Here is a 19118-nt window from a genome sequence, read left to right as displayed (position 1 = left end):
AGCTTTAGTTATTTCGGTCCTAAAGTTGGCCTTTGCTGTATAGTTCAAACTTGACTGATCAGCATGCAGATCATCACATTGGCCCGAATGCAAAGGGGGGCTTAGTTGCGTCCGCTTTAAGCAGCACTATCTGTATTGACAGAGCTTAGGAGACAGTGAATATGTCATCATCATCATCACCAGCTTGGTTACGCCCACTGCAGGGCAAAGGCCTCTCCTATACTTCTCCACCTACCCCGGTCATGTACTTATTGTGGCCATGTTATCCCTGCAAACTTCTTAATCTCATCCACCCACCCAACTTTCTGCCGCCCCCTGCTACGCTTCCCTTCCATTGGGATCCAGTTCATAACCCTTAATGACCATTGGTTATCTTCCCTCCTCATTACATGTCCTGCCCATGCCCATTTCTTTTTCTTGATTTCAACTAAGATGTCATTAACTCGCGTTTGTTCCCTCACCCAATCTGCTCTTTTCTTATCCCTTAACGTTACACCCATCATTCTTCTTTCCATAGCTCGTTGCGTCGTCCTCAATTTGAGTAGAACCCTTTTCGTAAGCCTCCAGGTTTCTGCCCCGTATGTGAGTAGTGATAAGATACAGCTGTTGTACACTTTTCTCTTGAAGGATAATGGCAACCTGCTGTTCATGATCTGAGAATGCCTGCCAAACGCACCCCAGCCCATTCTTATTCTTCTGATTATTTCGGTCTCATGATCCGGATCCGCCGTCACTACCTGCCTTAAGTAGATGTATTCCCTTACGACTTCCAGTGCCTCCCTGCCTATTGTAAATTGCTGCTCTCTTCCGAGACTGTTAAACATTACTTCAGTTTTCTGCAGATTAATTTTTAGACCCACTCTTCTGCTTTGCCTCTCGAGGTCAGTGAGCATGCATTGCAGTTGGTCCCCGGAGTTAATAAGCAAGTTATGGTTATATTTCAAACGCACAATATTCCCTGCTGAAAACGCGTACTTTCAGGCTACCATAGGATGATTTTCAAGCAAAAGCTATGGTTCACATCAAATAATTACAGTATTTATCGAATCGTAAACATGTTTCTTTTCCCAATGAAACTGGTCTGAAACTTACTTGCATAGTGTAATCTGATAAAAAACAGCATTTACAACAGCCTACCAACAGAGCGAGCGTTGTCACCATTGCCATCAAAAGACAGTGACTTGCATACTATGCTCAAAATTGCCATCCCTGTTTGTCACTCTAACCGTTTACAACAGATGATCCTGCTTGTAACCTGCCCTCTTCTTGCCAAGCTGTTGTTTCTCCTGATTACTGGCATGTTTAAAACGCCCCATGATATATCGCCTGCTGGGCACCTTTCTGTGTCAGTACATTGCTTTTTGAAAGTGAACATCACCAAAATTTTGCAGCAGTTTCGCCAAGCTTCCTCTGGTGCTGCGGAAGACATTGCCAGCATGAAATGGTAAATGTATCACAAAATTCGATGGCAAGAGTATAATAAATGCATGCATGTCATCGCTACATCTGGCGTAACAGATGTTTGGGCAACCGATTGGATGGCGTGCGCACAGGTGGCGTCACACAATAGGGAAAGGGGAGGGCACGTGCCAGCTACAAGCACCCCATCTGCAAAAGACACTCCCATGTCAAGCACGGTTGTTGGATGGATAGCTGTTGAAACAGTTACAGCCAGGACACTAGCAATAGCGGGGGCTGCTACAGCGTTTCAACTGGGACGTCATGATTGCAACAGGATATATTGTGGTGTGGCATTATTTGGCGTTGAGGTTGGCAGTGAGATTGCCTCTTCATATTTCTGCTGATGTGCTCATAAGGTTTTGTGATTCACGGATGGCATGGGGACGTGCAGCAAGTCGCACAAAAAAAGCTATTGCCAACTTTGACAATCATCTTCGATGGTTTCTGCTGCATTTTACTCTCACTGTAAAGAATAGTTTAAGTGGGTTGTTTCCCGTGTGCTTACTTATTGCTCTGTGTTGGCTGTATTTACTATTTAGCATTGCTAAATTATGAATCGCAGCACTCTTGACCCATTAGCGTATCCTTGTCAAATTGACATCATTTGTGTTGCAGGCGGGAGAGCCAACGGCTAAGCGTGCTGATGGACGGCCCCATCAGGAGGCAATCTTCGACGCCCGTGCACGTGAGTCACCTGCCAGCTGCTGCAGCAGAAACAGTTTTATTCATTTGTGGTCGCATGAAGAGACATGAGGAGAGTGGTGTGGAATCAGACAGCAAATGGGGATAGTCAATATTTTAGTTGACATTAAGAGAAAAAAATGGAGCTGGGCAGGCCATGTAATACCGTATTTGCTCGCATAATGATAGCACTCGTGTAATGATTGTACCCTGAACTTGCCGCAGCGATATGTCGTGTGCCAAGTCTAGCTAATGATGATCGCGCTTACCATCTGTCGAATGCTACGCGAACCACTCTTGCAGCCATACCAAGCGGTCTGCACGCACCGAACATTAATAAGCAGATTCCCCATTTCATTCCTTTCATCACTTTCCACACATTGCAAACTTTAATGTCGTTAATCGTTAATATAGCGAACTTGCCGATATTAATGATATTATTCATTACTGATATGAAAGAAACTGTTTAAATGCACGTAATGTACTCTCAAGAAGAAAAATAATCGCGTACGGCACGTTTGGCTTGCTCTGCCAGCCGCCATTTTTGTTTTGGTATCCCGCACTGACAGTGGTAGCCGCCTGCTTGTCATCCCGCAGCAAATGCAGGATGAAAAAAGAAAACGTTTCTTTTCGTGGGAAATTTAGCCCACGTAATGATCGCACCCCTGAATTTGCGTCAATTTTTTTTACAAAAAAGTGCAATCATTATGTGAGTAAATATGGTACGTAGGGTAGATAACCGGTGGACCATTAGAGTTACAGAATGGGCGCCAAGGGAGGGGAAGTGCAGTCCAGGACAGCAGTATACTAGGTGGGAGTGATGAAATTAAGAAATTTGCAGGCAGGTTGGAATCGGCTAGCGCAAGACAAGGGTAATTGTTGGTAGCAGGGAGAGGCCTTCGTCCTGCACTGAACATCAAAAATAGGCTGCTGATGATGAATAGCATGAAATAAACAGATGCAGACATCAGAAATCTCCTATGTTCTACAGCTTACATTATAGAACGTAGTTTTCTGTAATTTCAGTCTTATGGTATGGAAACTCATTTTCTTGCAATGTTGTTTTGTAACCCTGAAACTATATTGAAAACTAACTTCTGAATGTGAAATTCGAAGGGTAACAATGTTGCAAGGAAGCTAACTGTAAGGACCATGCTAGGAGCTAGGGAAAACAAAGTGATAGGCATGGCATTAGCCTGGGCATTGGAAGAACAAGCTACAACATTCCAACATTGCCCACTAGAAGCTTTGCTGTTAGGCCACACTGCTACTGTTTAATGACAACATGAAACATAAAATGCTATAGATCTGTTTTGGACTGCCTCGTCTTCTGTCGCATCAGAGACCTCGTAATGACTGTAAATGAGAATGGCTTGCCATGGCTGCCATTAGACCATTCCTGCTACATATGACAGGAAATGCAGGAAAAACAAACATGCAAGTATTTTAAGCCATTTGATCCGCTTGCCATTTCATGTTGGGTGGCATCCATAGCCATGTGTTCTCTGTTGTTTAGTTTTAGTTTCAGCTGGAAACTAGCAGCTGTTTTGTATCGCTAACCATCATGTTTAGGGTGCTCCAAACTTGCTGCTGCCTGGGACATGTCCGCACTAACCAGGGCTTCAAAAATGTACTCAAATTGACTAGCATTCGATGTAACACAGGGCTACATAATTTTAATGCAAAAGGATGGACAGCTGGGCGAGTTTGTATGGTAACATATTCTTGGTTTGTAGCGCGAAGGGATATCGCTCATCCTGTCTTCTTCTAGTCTTCGTCTGTGTCACTTTGTGTTAAAAACCACCCGCCATGGTTGCTCAGTGGCTGTGGTGTAGGGCTGCTGAGCACAAGGTCGCGGGATCGAATCCCGGCCACGGCGGCTGTATTTTGATGGGGGCGAAATGCAAAAACACCCGTTTCCGTAGATTTAGGTGCACATTAAAGAACCCCAGCTGGTCAAAATTTCCGGAGTCCCCCACTACAGCGTGCCTCATAATCGGAAAGTAGTTTCGGCACGTAAAACCCCATAATTGAATTTTGTTAAAAACCAAGAACACATAATTTTAGCTTGCAGGCACCACTTAGAAAGTACAAGCTATTCAAATTAAAATAACATGTTTGGTGAGGGTCAATTTCAACTGCCTTTATTTGCATTTGATTCACTGTTTTAAATTCTGAACTATTTGTACATTTTTTTATGCGTAGGTATCCGTGTGCGGTTATTTAAATCAGCAGCTGTTAGTCACGTCTGGAGCTCTGTATTGGACACTGTCAAATTTGGCTTATCGTCGAGTTTGCAATTGTGTCAGTTCTTATTGGCTCAAGATATCATCATGGTGGAATTCGATGTGTGCGACATTACACCCCCCCTCTGTGTTAGTTGTCTTCCTTTACTTTCAAATCAGTACCAGTTCCAAGTGTTCCAAGGCAGCTGTTCATATGCCTGTAGCAAAGAGGTTGAACAGCTGGTGCTTGAGCTACCTTTTCGTGTGCAGATGGCACTGTGCTCGAGCCCTATTGGTGGCGGTGGCCTGCGCGCACGTTGCAGCCAGGGTTCGAGTCCAGAAGGTGAAGGCATGCAGCTGTCGCCCATCTGCCGGCAAGCGCGCACCAAGCCATTGCTTGGTGAGTACTGGACTCCGAAAATTTTACTTTCCTTTAGGTGCATTGGGCTATTTGTGTATCTCAATGGTTGGAGTCGGTGCCGTGGAGGGGTCCTCTCATTTTTTTAATGGGGCCCTCATCATTAATTTAAGATATCATTGCCAATTATTTGGACATTCCAGGCGCATTTCTTCCGTCAGCGTCGCCATGAGGTTCTGCGTAAAGTCCAAGGACGCTAAAACCATCGCTGCGTGCCGTATGCTGTATGTGTGAGGGGAAACGTGAGGTTGAAGTTGAATGAGGCAGAGTTGAAGTTGAAGTTGAATGAGGCAGAGGGGTCAGGCGAGACAGGAGGGGGCATTCTCCGCTGGTGGCTTCTGCTAGGGTGCCTTGATGTCCTCCTCGCCTGCCACTCTGTATAGAGCAGAGACAACTGCGGTGTCTACTACGGCGTTCGCCACACGAATCATGGATGCTGTAGTAGATGCCTTTGGCGGACGCCGTAGGGATGCATTGCCGGTGCTCGTGCATCTTGAAAGCGATCTACGACGTGGCCAAAGTGGGTGCCTGCGCGGACCTCATCTTCAAAACGATCTGCAATTTTTGCAGAGTGTGCGTAGTGCCGGTTGCTTCGCATGCGCTGTGCTTTCGCCCTTTCGTTCGTGTTGAAGCGAGAGATGCATGAAGGTCAATTCGCTTGCTACTGCTACGATACCTCACTGCAGAATTTTGACAGCGAGTTTCCGCGCTCATCGAGCAAGATGTGTTCATGTTTACCGGTGCGCCCCTGACACAGTGCTGGTTAATTTGGTTAAAACACATTGGCGAGCTAGTTTGTTTGAATCCACAATAGAATGCGTAAGCATGACTGATCAAGGACATAGAATGAAGCAGACACACGAAGACAGCGCTGTCTCTGTGTGTTTTTCTTCCTATGTCCTCCTATGTCTTCCTATGAAAAAAGAGAAAGAGAGTGGAAGTAGGAGATACAAATAGAGACGAGCACAAAGAGACTGCGTACACTACAGAGCAGTAGGGGGCGGTGTTTTTACAGTCTGTCGTGAAGTCCCGCAGGCTGTAGGAACCTTAATAACGCCAGTAAGGTCTTTAGCATGGATGTTCATAGCGTGCCTGTGAGAAAATTAATGTAAACCAAATGCGGTTGTCCTCAGCTAGCCACAGTGCGCTTAGCCAGTGGACCCGTTGCGGCACCCTGTGGTGGCCATGATATCTACGCCACGTAGCTGACCGCAGCTACCAATAGCAGCCGCATATGGGAATCCACTTTGTTACGAAACAAAGCATCCAGAAGAGAATGAGGAGCAGGCTTCTGCTTCTGTGAAAAGAGAGCGTTTAAGAGACAGGTGACTTCGTGCTCTGCTTGCGAGCTCCACGCACCACGTATGACCGCAAAACTTGGCTGAGATGTTCACAGCAGTATATGCTACCCATGGACTATGTTATTTCACCAAGCCCGAGGGATGGTTCAGGACCCCTTTACAGTGAACTGAAAAGCTGTAGTGGTGCAAGAAATTTTTTACTCCGTGGTTAGCATCACTGCACAGAGGAAGTCTATCAAAGCTTTTGCATCTCGTTTCTTTGCACATGCAGGGACACCTCAGCAGCAACGGAACCTGAAAATACCCGAGCCCGAGGAATCTCTTCCCACCACTGGTGAGCAAATGGTTGGCCGAGCAGGGCAGCACTTGTGTTGCTTTCAGTGCAGTTGTTCTATTACTTCCTTTTTTTTTCTTCAAAGTGAAGCTTTATTTGCCTCTTCTGCCCACTTTTTGGGGGTAGGCGGCTACCATCTTGCCGATTATACAAGTTGGGTCACTGAGTGTTAGCAACTGGAGCATCATAGTGAGTCACTGACGGACATCCACAGTCAACTGACATCCACTGTGAGGACATACATCTGCCAGGGTTGCGTTGGATACATCTAGCAAATGTTCCTCACATGATCGTTTGAAAACACTTTCCGTGTCCTGTGGACATCACTCGCCCGCATCATGGGGACATGCTGCGTACATTTCATGGACGTGTCGGTGCCTCTTGTGCAGCGTTTGCTGTAATGAATATTCCCTTCACAGCAGGTGCCGTGTGACAGATACAACTGGCAGAAGGCCCACGCACCAAGAATGAGATACATTGCAAGCACATGCATGTGCAGATGCACGTGCGGTGTACTCCTCGATCTCCTTAGTCTTCTGCCAAATGGGAATGCGATATTGAGCTGTCTGAAGTTTTCAAAGTAGTTGCATCTTTTTGAAAGTAAATTTTTCGAAGTTAACTTGTCCCTAAATTGGTTAATGGATATTAGGACAGGATTCGATGTCCCATGGACCAATTTTCACTGGAGTGGATCAGCCTGAATAGACAAAATTTGACCACTGGGTATCTGGAGCTATGCATGTGCTCCAGATATGCATATGCAACGCATATGCTGCATATGCAAACATTCTTGGCCTATCTCCAAGAATGGGTGTGTTCTGAATAGACAAGCAAAAGAGGCATGAAGTGAAGAAATATGCAACAGGAAATTGAAGAAGTCGGCGTCGAAAGCAGCTCAGTGTGGAAAAAGAACTGTAAGCATTGAGCAAGGATTGTTGAGCTACATAGACGTGAAGAACAATAAGTGAAGGGAAGACATTTCAGTGAACATTAGGTAAAGTATCGCCAAGTGCCGTTGTTATCTTAAATCCTAAAGAGGCCCTGGAACACTTTTCTAACTTGTCATAGTTTGGCCTGACTACAATAAAGGACGTCTTGTGAATCGCATAGCGCAAAATTTTGTCGAGTCCTTCAACTGCAAATAGAGCTACCACACCAATACCCAGCTTCCTCTCTCATTTTGTCTCTGCTAGCATGCTGGAAGCTACAAAGCGCAGAAGCCAAGGCGGCAAAGCCCCGGCCGAAAGTTGAGTGTCGCAGCAGTGAAAGGGCTCGTCATGGATGTGGTAGACTGTGTAACGCAGCACGCCCCTTCCATCTTGAAGGCCATGCGCAACTGATGCAGCTACGTGCAGTGCAAGGATGAAAGATTTTTCCGTCTTTTTGAGACCGTAGACAAATATATTTTCATTTATTTCACTCAAAATTAGCTGTTGCGTATTACTGAGAATGTTGTTGCCATCACAAAATCAACCAAGGCATTGGTGGGCTAGCTGCTTTGGATATGATGCTGCATGAAAACATTGAAGAAGTGAGAGCAAGCAATCTTTTGCTATTTTTGACATGAGATTCTAAATTCCCTGCTGCACGCAGTGCAGTAAAATTTGGCCGACATGTTCACAGTAGTCCCTATGACAGATTGGCAATATTTTCTTGCTATGTTCAAAAAGTGTTTCAGGGCCCCATTATTGAACTGTAGAATGCAACTAAGTCAGTTTAGACTTAAATTTGCTCTACATTTATACTTGGTTACTTGGGGGGAATCCCATTAGGCATGGACTGCAGAAGTGCTCTATACCGTTCCCCAGGTGCACATTAAGCAATGCCTGGTGGTCATAGTTAAACCAAATTCCTCCATTAAAGTATCTCTTGCTAGGCCCTGTGCTGGTTTGGTGTTAGATACCATCAACAATGAATTGTTTAGGCTGTGGCATGTCTTGAAAAATGTAGAGGAGATTGATTTGAGGAAAGGCAGAGAACTTGTTCTGAGGCGACCCTCTACTGTACTAGACTGCTGCTGATCTGCTTTGAGAGAAGGGGGGAAAGGGAGTGAGAGGGGTGATAATGGGCAGTAAGGTGTTAATGTACAGCTGAACCTTCATGTAAGGAACAACATATATAAATATTCGTTTGATAACAAGCTAAATCTAAAACGTGTCTTGCTGACTTCGGCATTACAGTAAATCCTCAAAAATTTGACCCTCGTTAATTTGGAAAATCATAGAACTTGGACTTGTCCTCTGATCCCGGCGGGCGCATGCATTAGCATTTAATGCAATGAAACTCTCGTTAATTTGTCCTGAGAATATGTCAGCACAGTTGAGGTTGACTTACTAAATGTTGAGAGAATCTCACTTGTGACAAAGTTCAGGCCTCATACCAATAAGCTTGCTATGAATTAATAGAAATAGCTGATATCCAAAAATATTTGCTTCTGTATACATCTCTTTTTTATTCGTATTTGAGAATGGTTGACTCGATTTGCAATAGGTCTTGCCATTTTTTTTTTCGAAGATAGTTTATTTGCTGTGCATTTTACTTACTCCGCTCTTCTGTTTTCTTATTGAGTAATGCACACACTACTCCTTACTTTTCAAACTGGATGAAGTCGTTTTTTATTTTTTAACATGCTTACTAAAGAGTAGCAGCATCGAGTGACGTGGTGCCAACCCGTCTTGACATAAAACAAAGTTCTGTGTGACTCAGGGAATTTTGCAACGCCACTCAGGGAAGACCTGGAAAAATCTGGGAATTTGGAAATGTCAACTTGGTAGACACCCTGCTTCAGAACCGCAAGGTCGCCGTCCATGATTGCATCGATAGTAGCCATGCTTTCGTCCACAATGGTTGTGGCAAACAATAATTTACTATTGACTCAGTGTAAAGCTGTCGTGGACGAAGAGTATCGGCTACATCGCAATGGGCGGACTATCTGTTCGCAACCAACTCACTGGTGAAAAAATAATAGGGGCATGTGCGCGGTAGTGAACAGCATGTCTCAGATGAAGATGCATGTCATGGTTGCGCTGCAAAGGAAGTCGCGAGGCCTTTGCTGTTGCGAGCGCTAATCAATCATCAGAGGCCAAAAATTGTAGCTTCTGTACTGCTCATGTGCAAAACAGAATTGGGATTTGCTGATTCATTCAGTAAATAAAGGCATGTTGACGTAGTAAGCATTTGTTTATTGTTTTCGTGTTACCCTCGATAATTCGACTTTTGTTTAATTCATACATTTTTGTCTGTCCCATGAAATCTGAATGAATGAGGTTTTACTGCAACAAATGCCCATTGCGGCGTTCCAGTCTTGCCTAGAGCGAAAGCACATTCTTGCTCGTGGCTCGCAAGCTGGCCTACCAAGATCTGTGGCGGTGATTAGAAGGATGATGATGGATGGCAATGATGACGCTACATGTGCTTATAAGGAATGTTATATAATGTAGGTACCGTACATGTATTTTCATTTCAGATGTGACTGTTGTGGAAAGCTTTGACTGCACTACAAAGTCATGTCCACAAAGCCCGATGACAGATCTGCATTTAGACCAACGTTGCTAAAAAAAATCAAGGAAAAGGCTCTACAGGATCGCCTCAGTCAAAGATGTTAAAGGCAGCGCTAGAAAAAGTCGCAGTTTCTCCCGAAAGGCGAAGCATTCGTTGCGATAGCACATTATTAGGCAACTATACAGAATAAGGTTAGTAGTTTTATCAGCTGCATAGACTGTTGTAAACATTCGCTTGCCAACTAAATCAACAAGCACGCTGTCACGTACTCACATGCAAACACGAACACTTCCCAATCAGTTACCGTGGACACTCGCTGTTGGAACCCTGGTGTGATAAAATGTGGCAACAGAGGCGAGTGAATTCCCCTTCATGCTGCTTCTCGCTTAAATGCAAACTAGCCACACAAGAACACAGCACACACAAAGGCATCAATTATCTCAGGTCGGCTAGCCTTCTAAATCCGCGCAGATTGCCTCCAAGATAAGTTGCGGGTGTTCGTGCTCGGCCATCGGAGTAGAAGAGCCCCCTCTCCTAGCGCGCGCACGTCTCCCCGCTGCCCTTCTTGTGCACATGAGAAAACGCTGCTGGATAAATCCACCATCCTCCTTTGCTCACCTTTGCAAGCATTCCCTTGCACCTGCATCATATGGTGCACAGCTGCAATGTTATCGCACTTAAACTTCGTATGGAAGGTCACAGCGGCGTCGATGGCAGAAGTTTGCCTGGAGTGTCCATATAGTTACCATCGCAATGCAGTGTTTGTAAGTGTTGGGGACACTTTGGCTTGCTTGAGGCCAGCACGTGAACTATGCCACTGCAGCAGGACAACACTAAGTGCTCATTATGCAAAATAGAAGTGAGGCGTGCAGACAGGACACAAGAGTAGAGAAGTGGACAACACGAACGCCGCAACGCTAAGTGCTCTGCAATCCCAGGCGATTTCCCTCCCGATTTCAGTCGGCCCTTGTTATAATAAAGACGCATCATATACGTAAATACCTTTGTTATATCAATATTCGTTATAAGCATACACTCTGATAATGTTTATAAAGTAACTTGCAGTCAAGCCTCTGTGAAGGAAACAAGTATGATGCCTCAGACGAGCCAACAAGGAGTCTCCTCCTGATTTTGGTGGCCCATCACTGCCTGCAGTGCTGATACGTCGCACGTTAACAACACTAAATTGCAAGCCTGTGTTTTGCACCGTTACTAATGTAGAATTGTGCCATCGGCACGATCGCACAAGATCGGCACATTGGATTGCTGGCTGCAAACCAGCCAAGCCAAGCTGTTGGCCTAAATGCAGATGTGCATCCAGAATGTCCTTTTCAAACTTTTCGCTTGTGGAGCATTTGATATTTTTGCTACTAGAATGCATATTTTCAACTACATGCAAACAAATGTTTGCTTCACTGAACTGGTACCACATTGTATGGCACAGTATTGGCTTCGTCGTAACAGTAAAATACTCGTTAAAATAAAGCACGGTCTACCACATTTTAGAGGCACTTTGTTATATCCAATAATTTTTGTTAAATCCATGTTTGTTATATAGAAGTTAAACGGTTACTGAGAAAATGATCGCATTAATTTGGTGGTCTAACAAGAATCAACATATTTAGTGTGATGCAGCTGATGGCCAACACTAATGAAGTCACCAGATAATTGAGGTGTTGATTTGGGGCTGGCTGCTTAAATTCCGCAGCCACCACAGGGCGAGAGGGTAGCAGGAGTTGAGGGCTGTCCTTCCCGAGCTCTCCATCACAGGACGTAAACTTTCGGACAACCCGGAGCTCTTGTGCGACAGCATGTGCATTTCAGAGAGCTACAATAGTTGGCACACAGCAGCGAATGTGCCGTGCAACTCTTTTGAATGAGACCATGTCTCCTTTTGCACACACCTTTGTATCGACGGTGAAGTTCAACCACCATGTCTTTGGTATACCTGCAGCAGTGGCTTTGTGGCTATGGCTTTTTTTGCAGCTGAGCTCAAGGTCGTGAGCTCGGTCTCTTGCTGCAGTGGCTGTATTTTGATGTGTGTGTGTGTTTGTGAAGCCGTTGGTGCACTTAAATTTGGGTGGATCGTAGTGGATCTCGAGACCCTTTGATCATCATCGACCTATGTTCATGGCAACAGGCATAGCGAACGCCTCTCCCAGTGACTTCCAGTTACTCCTGACTTGCGCTAACTGATTCCAACTTGCACCGGCAAATTTGCTATATACTGTACATCCCCTCGCCTAATTTTCTGCTGTCTTTTAAAAACCTTTTAAAAACCCTTGATTGGGAAACTACCATTTTCAAGGCCTTGAAAGCCCCGAAGTTTTTCAGAATGCGTGAATTTTGTTTTCAGCTAAGTTTAGATATGCTTACTTGTATGTTTGATCATGAGGTTTATGCTAGCCAATAGTCAAGCCAATCCGATTCGATTATGCCATCTTTGTAGTTTGAAGGCCAGCTTGTTTGTGGTCGTTGGTGACACAGTAAAACCTCGTTAATTTGAGCCTCGTTAATTCAGAAAATCGGATCGTTCGTACTCGTTTCTTGGATTTGGCAGGCCTATGTACTATTTAATGCAATGAAACTTGTTAATTTGGACATATCTGGCCGCACATTAGTCAATTCGGACAACTCTCAGAGCTCGGCAAGCGTGGAGTGCTGCAAATGTACGACGCAAAAGTGCAGAAACGGCATCCACCAAAACAAAGCAGGTGAGCTCGCGTCGCCATCATCATCACTGGGAATCGTATGTGAATGACAGCAATGCCAGAATGCTTCGTGCCCCTATTTGTGTTTTTGAAGCCTTTATTCTTGCGTTTACCCCCGCGCATAGCACTGCGTCAGCTGCGTGCCTTCATGACAGTGTAGTCGTCATCCACGATTGTGTTGATAACGGCCGCGGTTTCGTCCCCAGCAGTTGCCACTAACAGTAGTCTTGTTCTGACTCGGCACGCGTGTCGGCCGCATGCATTTCATAACTGTGTAGTCGCCATCTATGACCGCGTCGATAGTGACTGCTGTTTCGTCCGCAGTAGCAGCAAACGGTCATTCCGTTTTAACTAGGTGCGTGCGTCGGCCACCCGCCTTCAGAACCGCAAGGTCGGTGACCATGATCACGTCGACAGCTGCCGTGATTTCGCCTGCAGCGGTTGTGGCAAACAGTAGCTTCGTTTTTACTCAGTGCAGAGCTGTTGAGGATGACCAGCACCGTATACATCGCGACGGGCGGTGACCTGGCGACGCCGGCGACAAAATAATAGTGATGTGCGCGCAGTAGTGAAAAACATGTCTCAGATGACGCGCACCGTGGCCGCACTGCGAAGGAAGTCGCGAGGCCTTCGCGGCTGCAAGTGCTAATCGGTCACGAGATGACGAGAAATGCAGCTTCTGCACTGCTTTTGTGCAAAATAGAAACAGGATTGGCTGATTCATTCAGTAAATAAAAGCATGTTGACGCAATAAGCATTTGCTTATTGTTTTTTGATACCCTTGATAATTAGGATAATTTGGACACTCTTTTCTGAGTCCCACGAAATCCGAATTAACGATCTTTCACTGTAGTTCATGTGAAAAAAGCAGCTCCTATTGTTTTTTATATCGGTCTACTTGCTATTAAAAGATCTTTTGCTCGTTGTTTAAGGCATTGTGTTCAAGCTATCAGGCCTCACGGGCAGTCAGAAATGCCTTCTCGGGGCTTCGAAAGACCTTGAAAACCCTGGAATTTCTTTCCACGAAGGTTGCTGTAAGCTATGCAAAATTAACCTCAAGCCCGCCATTACATCTGTCATGGCCCCAGTACCGCTTCTGATCTTAAACGTGAATGATTAAATCAATTGCCATTCTGTGGTGGCCATTTTGTGCAGACGAGGATGACCGCAGTGACCACACCGATGAGAGCGTAGCAACCAGCGGAGGTGCGGGAGACATGTCGGTGCTGACGGCTGGTGACCGGTCGGACTTCATGCAGCTCAGCCCTTCTTCCAACGGATCAAGGCAGCGCGAACCTCTATGACGACGGCCACATTTTAGTCTCGCGAAAAGTGACTTCTGTTTTCACACTGCCATTAGGGGTAGTCGTGCTTGTACCTCCAGGCTGTCTGTGGTCAAGTCTGTTGGCGTGACGGCATGCAGTGATATCCTTCCCACAGTGTGATGTAGCGCACACATGGCAGAAAGGGAACCGTGGTACGAAGATGTTTGCAACTTACTTCAAACTTGGATGAGCAAATTTGTATGCTCAAGTGCTGCTTCGGTGCTTGGCATGCCTTGAAAGTTGCCGAAGTGTGATGCTGAGGTATGACGCTCGTCTGTTCCTTGTCTTCAGAGCGCATTCAGTCATGTCGTGCGACAGTGGGAGCGCAGTGCTTTCTGCTGGTGCGGTGCCTGCGGTTGAATGTGTTTGACAGTGCGTGAAATACTATCGAGAGTGTGCTTCTCTGCCTTGCTTTGCTTTGCCCAGCCATGATGGGCTTCGCACCAAAAAAAAGAAAGATGCAATCATGAGGGTTTATGCCACTGTTTTTGCAACTTTTCAGTCCCTCCTCCTTTCCTAGATAAGCACACAGCCTTTATAGTCATCAGCAATGCAATTGTGATAGCTGCCGTTCTAGTTAGGGCAGTCCTTGCATGCAGAGAAGCCTACTTGCAGAATATTGCACGATCTCTTCTACTGTGGTCTCGAATTACCAGCAACTTGAGTTGAAATACATATAAGGCTGTACAGGTATACTCGGGCATTATGTAGACAAAAACATTTGTAGCTGAAGGCATTGGATATGCTTTTACTGGTCCAAAGAATATCACATCTGCCAGATACTTGCATTCGAGTCTGTTGAAGCCACCAGCACTTGCTTCTGCATTACTTCTGCAGTGGAATATGGTGACGTGAGGCATTTCTCTCTCGAAAATGTCATTGACACTGGTTAAAAAGTTGATATAAGGTAGGCTGTGCCCACAAGAGTGGAAGGTTGTTGGACTTGTAGACGTTTTTTTTTCATAACTAAGTGTGCAAAGAGCACGTGAGACGGCAGGCATCTGCTTTTTTTGTCGTCTCTTCTGTTTTCTTTTGTACTGTTCACCGTTGTCACATGAGCAAGTTGAGTTTCCTTTTTATTGCAGGTTTTCATCTCTGAGAGCTTTGTGACACTATAAGAACAATCTGGAACTGTGTCAGGCTTGCAAAGTCTGAAGTATCACACAACCATAGTTGGGCAGGCGAGCTTGCATACAGCAGAGAAATTGTTTATAGCTTTTGTTGTTTTTTTACATTTATGAGAAGGCGTAGTTTTATATTTTCCAATTTTAGGCATGCTGACAACATATCATTGCATACAACTTTGTCTATTTTTGGAAGTTTTTAGCTCTGTTTTACTCTGTTGAAGGATTGCTGGAAAGTGGAACCTATATTTTACTGCCTCCCTGTGTTCTGCGAGTTGGTGTGCTGCAGTTTCAACATCTGACTTCTCATAGGGGTGTTCAAATAACGGAAGTTTCCTATTGGGCACGAAGATTAAAAGGAAAGCTTGCTTCAGTTATGTTGAATGCCAGTTGCATCGCTATACCTAAAAAAAAAATATATATAGACTTTGCGTAAGTTGAGGCAACTAATCTAGATTACATTGTATGACAGACAGACAGACAATGAACTTTTATTGAGGTCCTGAGGGACTAGCCGGTGGAGACCCGTTGGGGCCCCGGCTCGCCGCTGGCTGCTCCCATGTCGGAATCGGGAGGCCAAGCCTCTCCGCTCTTTCACGGGCCCTCCGGACGGCCATGGACTGGAACTTGAGTTGCGTACTAGATATGGCCTCGTCCCAGTCCCGTTCGCTGGTGAGGGACGTATCCCGTAACGCAGGACACTGCCAGAGCATACGAGGTAGAGTGCTAACCTCCCCACAATCCGGGCACTGTGGGTCAATTTCTGGATAAATCCTGCTTAAGAAACTTCGCGAGGGATATGACCTCGTCTGAAGCATCCTAAGCGTGATCAATTGTGATCTGCATAGATTTGGATGTGGAGGCGGGAAGCGCCTGCGTTCCTCTTTATAATGGGAGACGATCTCATGAAATGTTAATAAGGGGTCGCTGTGGCCGAGCTCCTCCGGATCCAATGTAGCCCCATCGCCGTCGCGGCGCGTTAATTCTCGCGCACGGCGGTGAGCAATTTCATTGGGGTTCGGGTGGCCCGGCAGCACGTTGTCACCCATGTGAGCTGGGAACCATATAATATAATGCACGTATGAGAAATAAATATTTCACACATTATCTTCAAAACTACATCAGCATTGCCTATCGAAGCATAGCTTCTTCAAGCAGTGTTTACAGGCATGGGTAGATATATTGAGTTGGACTGTATTCGTAGCAAATACCTTAAAGAGAACTAAAGAGAAATATTGAGTCAAGCTGTATCAGTAAATTATGCTGCTGTAATGGCATATCGGCCACTCTTTAACCATGATGGGAAACTTGGAAGCAATAAAAAATGCAAGAACAAACAGAAAAACACACACGATGCTTAACTGAAGCTCCTGTACCAAATCTTCAGGATGTCAGATCTTTAAATCATCTACTTGGGTCTTCTTAGCTCTAACTGATGCAGCAGTAATGTAGCCCCCAGCCATGGTGGCTACGTGGCTATGGCGTTGCACTACTCAGCACGACGTCGCGGGTTCTGCTCCAGACTGCGGGAGCCAGATTTCAATGAGGATGGAATCCAGAAACACTCCTGTACAACAGTTAAAGTATGTTATAGTAGCCTAGGTTGTCAAAGTAAGCACTGTAATGTTGAACATATTGTTCATGCTTTGCCGAGTTTGATACCTCATAATTCTAATTCAAGCACGAGAAACATAACACATAGCCTATAGTAGCATTCTTGGTTGGCTGGAGCAAGTGTTCAATAATGGATAATTCGGCAAGCCCAGTGGCTGAGTAATTACTATAATAATGAAGTTTTTACTCAAAATGTACAGTGCCTGGCAATTAAAATGTGGTACTTGGGCCACATGGGGGCCCATGTACCACATTTTTGCGCCACCGATGAGCTTTGATGGGCCACGTGCAGCCATAGTGAATTGCAAAAGGTCTCGCTCTCATTTTGTACCACAATGCAACAGCTTGGTTTCTGCAGTCCCGCCGGTGGCCCAACAAGTTCCGGCAGCCAAGTGTTCAGAGTATCGCATTTGAATCATACAGCACCGTACTTGCCATTGGAAAAAATAGAGGTCAAGAGCATATAAAAAGAAGGGTGCCAGTGCATGTACATAAATGCTATTTTTGGCAGTAAGCGCTGGTGCGTGTCACTTCCATTCGTACATCCTTGTTTCCTGCAACTGTCCTTCTTCTATTGCCAGCTTGATTCATATTTGAAATTTCGAACATTTGGACACTCCTACTCCTCGGTCGTAGATTCTTTTTTCTGGAGTCTGCCAAAGGAGCCATGAGCACTGCAGCAATAACATTTTTGTGCCATTGAATGTACCGGGTCATGTCAGACTTGCCGAGTTTAGTGACTGCAATGTTTCCTTCCACTTTCTTGAAACTCGATGTGTTTATTTGCATGCAAGTGTGAAAAGGTCTTAAAGTGCCACTTTTACTTTGTTGAAACCTACTCTGTGGTTGTATTGAAGTGTGCAATGAATCTGAATTGTCTAAGCCTGTCAGAAATGCTTTTTGTAGCCTAGAAATGCCTGTTACCTCATTTTAAGATATTTCTTTATTTTTATTGCTTGCATGTTATCATGCAACATTTATTCTTTTCTTCACTCATCCCATTGGCACTCCTGTGAAAGCGCCACCACATGTCTAGTGATGGCATTCTATTTTAATTTACGAGTGCAGGGCTTTCTGGTTCTCATGTGAACTTGGCTACTGTTTTTTACCATAGCAGTATACTTTACATTTATCCTCATCTTCTCGCGTGTTCTAAAGTGCTCTCATGAACATGATTCTGAATGATTCTTTTGTCTGATTCCTCTCTAAGCAAACGCTGAACTGATCCAGACGACCCTCGGAGGTGGGTCTCAGTGACTATAGCGTTCTGCTGCTTAAAGGGACACTAAAGTGAAAAATGATTTCTTCTGCATCAGTAAATTACCGTTCTACAACACCAAAAACACCACTCTTATAACGCTAAGACGTTTGGTAAGCCAGAAAAAGCGCAAGAACAAAATACGGGTGGCGACACCTACTTGAGTTCCCGCACCTGGAGGCTGTGACGTCATGGATTTTGATGGCATCTTCAAGGGCCTACCAATTATATATAGCGGTACAGATTGACTACATTGTGTTCTAAAGGAACCAAATATTAAATATGGCAAGTTTCGGGAACCTTTATTCAGCCAACGCGGCCCAAATGCGAAAACATACTTTGGAATCCCTGACGTACCGGCGCTGGGGTTGCGGCGCGAAATTCAAGTACTGATACTTGGACCTTCATTTCCCGATCTAATAATCAAACTATTTATTTGAAATGACTGCCTGCAGGGTTCCCAAACAATAATCCATTAGTCTAAACTGATTTATTGTTTCCCTTTAGTGTTCCTTTAACATGGGGGGGGGGGGGCAGTCATGGTGGCTGTTGCTGCATCAGGATAGGGGTGGAATGCAAAAGACTTCCATACTGACACCTTGGTGCGGGCTAAGGAACCCTGCCCAGGTGGTCGAAATTAATGCTGAGCCAATGTCTCAATGATGCTACGTATACACTCTTGAGTAAGTATGCATTGCGATTTAATCAAATGGGCATACGTGCCAACTCTCATCGTGAAAGGCCCGATTTCTAGAGCTTGTTTACGGTTGTCTTGCTGACACCAATAATTTTATCTTTCATTCGCATCCTATTTAGGACAAAGCCGATCTCCCTTGAGCTGCTGAGCACTAGGTCACGGGATCAGGCATAGTCGTACAGCAATTTTTTCAGAGCCTGACTTTTTGGACTCGCTGGCAGCTAAAATGGCAGGTGAAATTTTGGCTGCCATTAAATGGGTGTTTTACAAATAGCCGTCAGGAACAGTTCTGTGATGCAGATCATATTTGCTGCGAATATAGAGCAGCACCCCTAATGGACAAAGTCACTAACTTTTTTTCAGTAGACTGTGTGGCTCTCGAGTAATAAAATCGTTGGTATTTCTCACAAAATTTTAATATTTCTTAGCTTTGGCAGTAGTATCTTAACATACTGAGGTGGGCAGGTC

General features: G+C 45.0%; 1 protein-coding gene across 2 annotated transcripts in view; it reads left to right on the top strand.

Moving 5' to 3' along the window:
- The window catches only part of LOC135914639 (protein aurora borealis-like), a 59856-nt gene extending 42276 nt beyond the window's left edge, over window positions 1–17580 (top strand). For both annotated transcript variants that reach the window (XM_065447572.2, XM_065447573.2), the window contains 4 exons: window positions 2077–2146; window positions 4638–4767; window positions 6358–6420; window positions 13788–17580. In XM_065447572.2, coding sequence (XP_065303644.2) covers window positions 2077–2146; window positions 4638–4767; window positions 6358–6420; window positions 13788–13936 — 412 coding nt within the window. In that variant the 3' untranslated portion in view covers window positions 13937–17580. The remainder of the gene's footprint in view (window positions 1–2076; window positions 2147–4637; window positions 4768–6357; window positions 6421–13787) is intronic.
- Window positions 17581–19118: the final 1538 nt, after the last annotated feature.

This window comes from Dermacentor albipictus, chromosome 9, assembly GCF_038994185.2.
Source record: "Dermacentor albipictus isolate Rhodes 1998 colony chromosome 9, USDA_Dalb.pri_finalv2, whole genome shotgun sequence".
NCBI lineage: Eukaryota > Metazoa > Arthropoda > Arachnida > Ixodida > Ixodidae > Dermacentor > Dermacentor albipictus.
The sequence above is the reverse complement of the archived record's forward strand: the minus strand, read 5'-3'. Positions and strand labels throughout refer to the sequence as shown.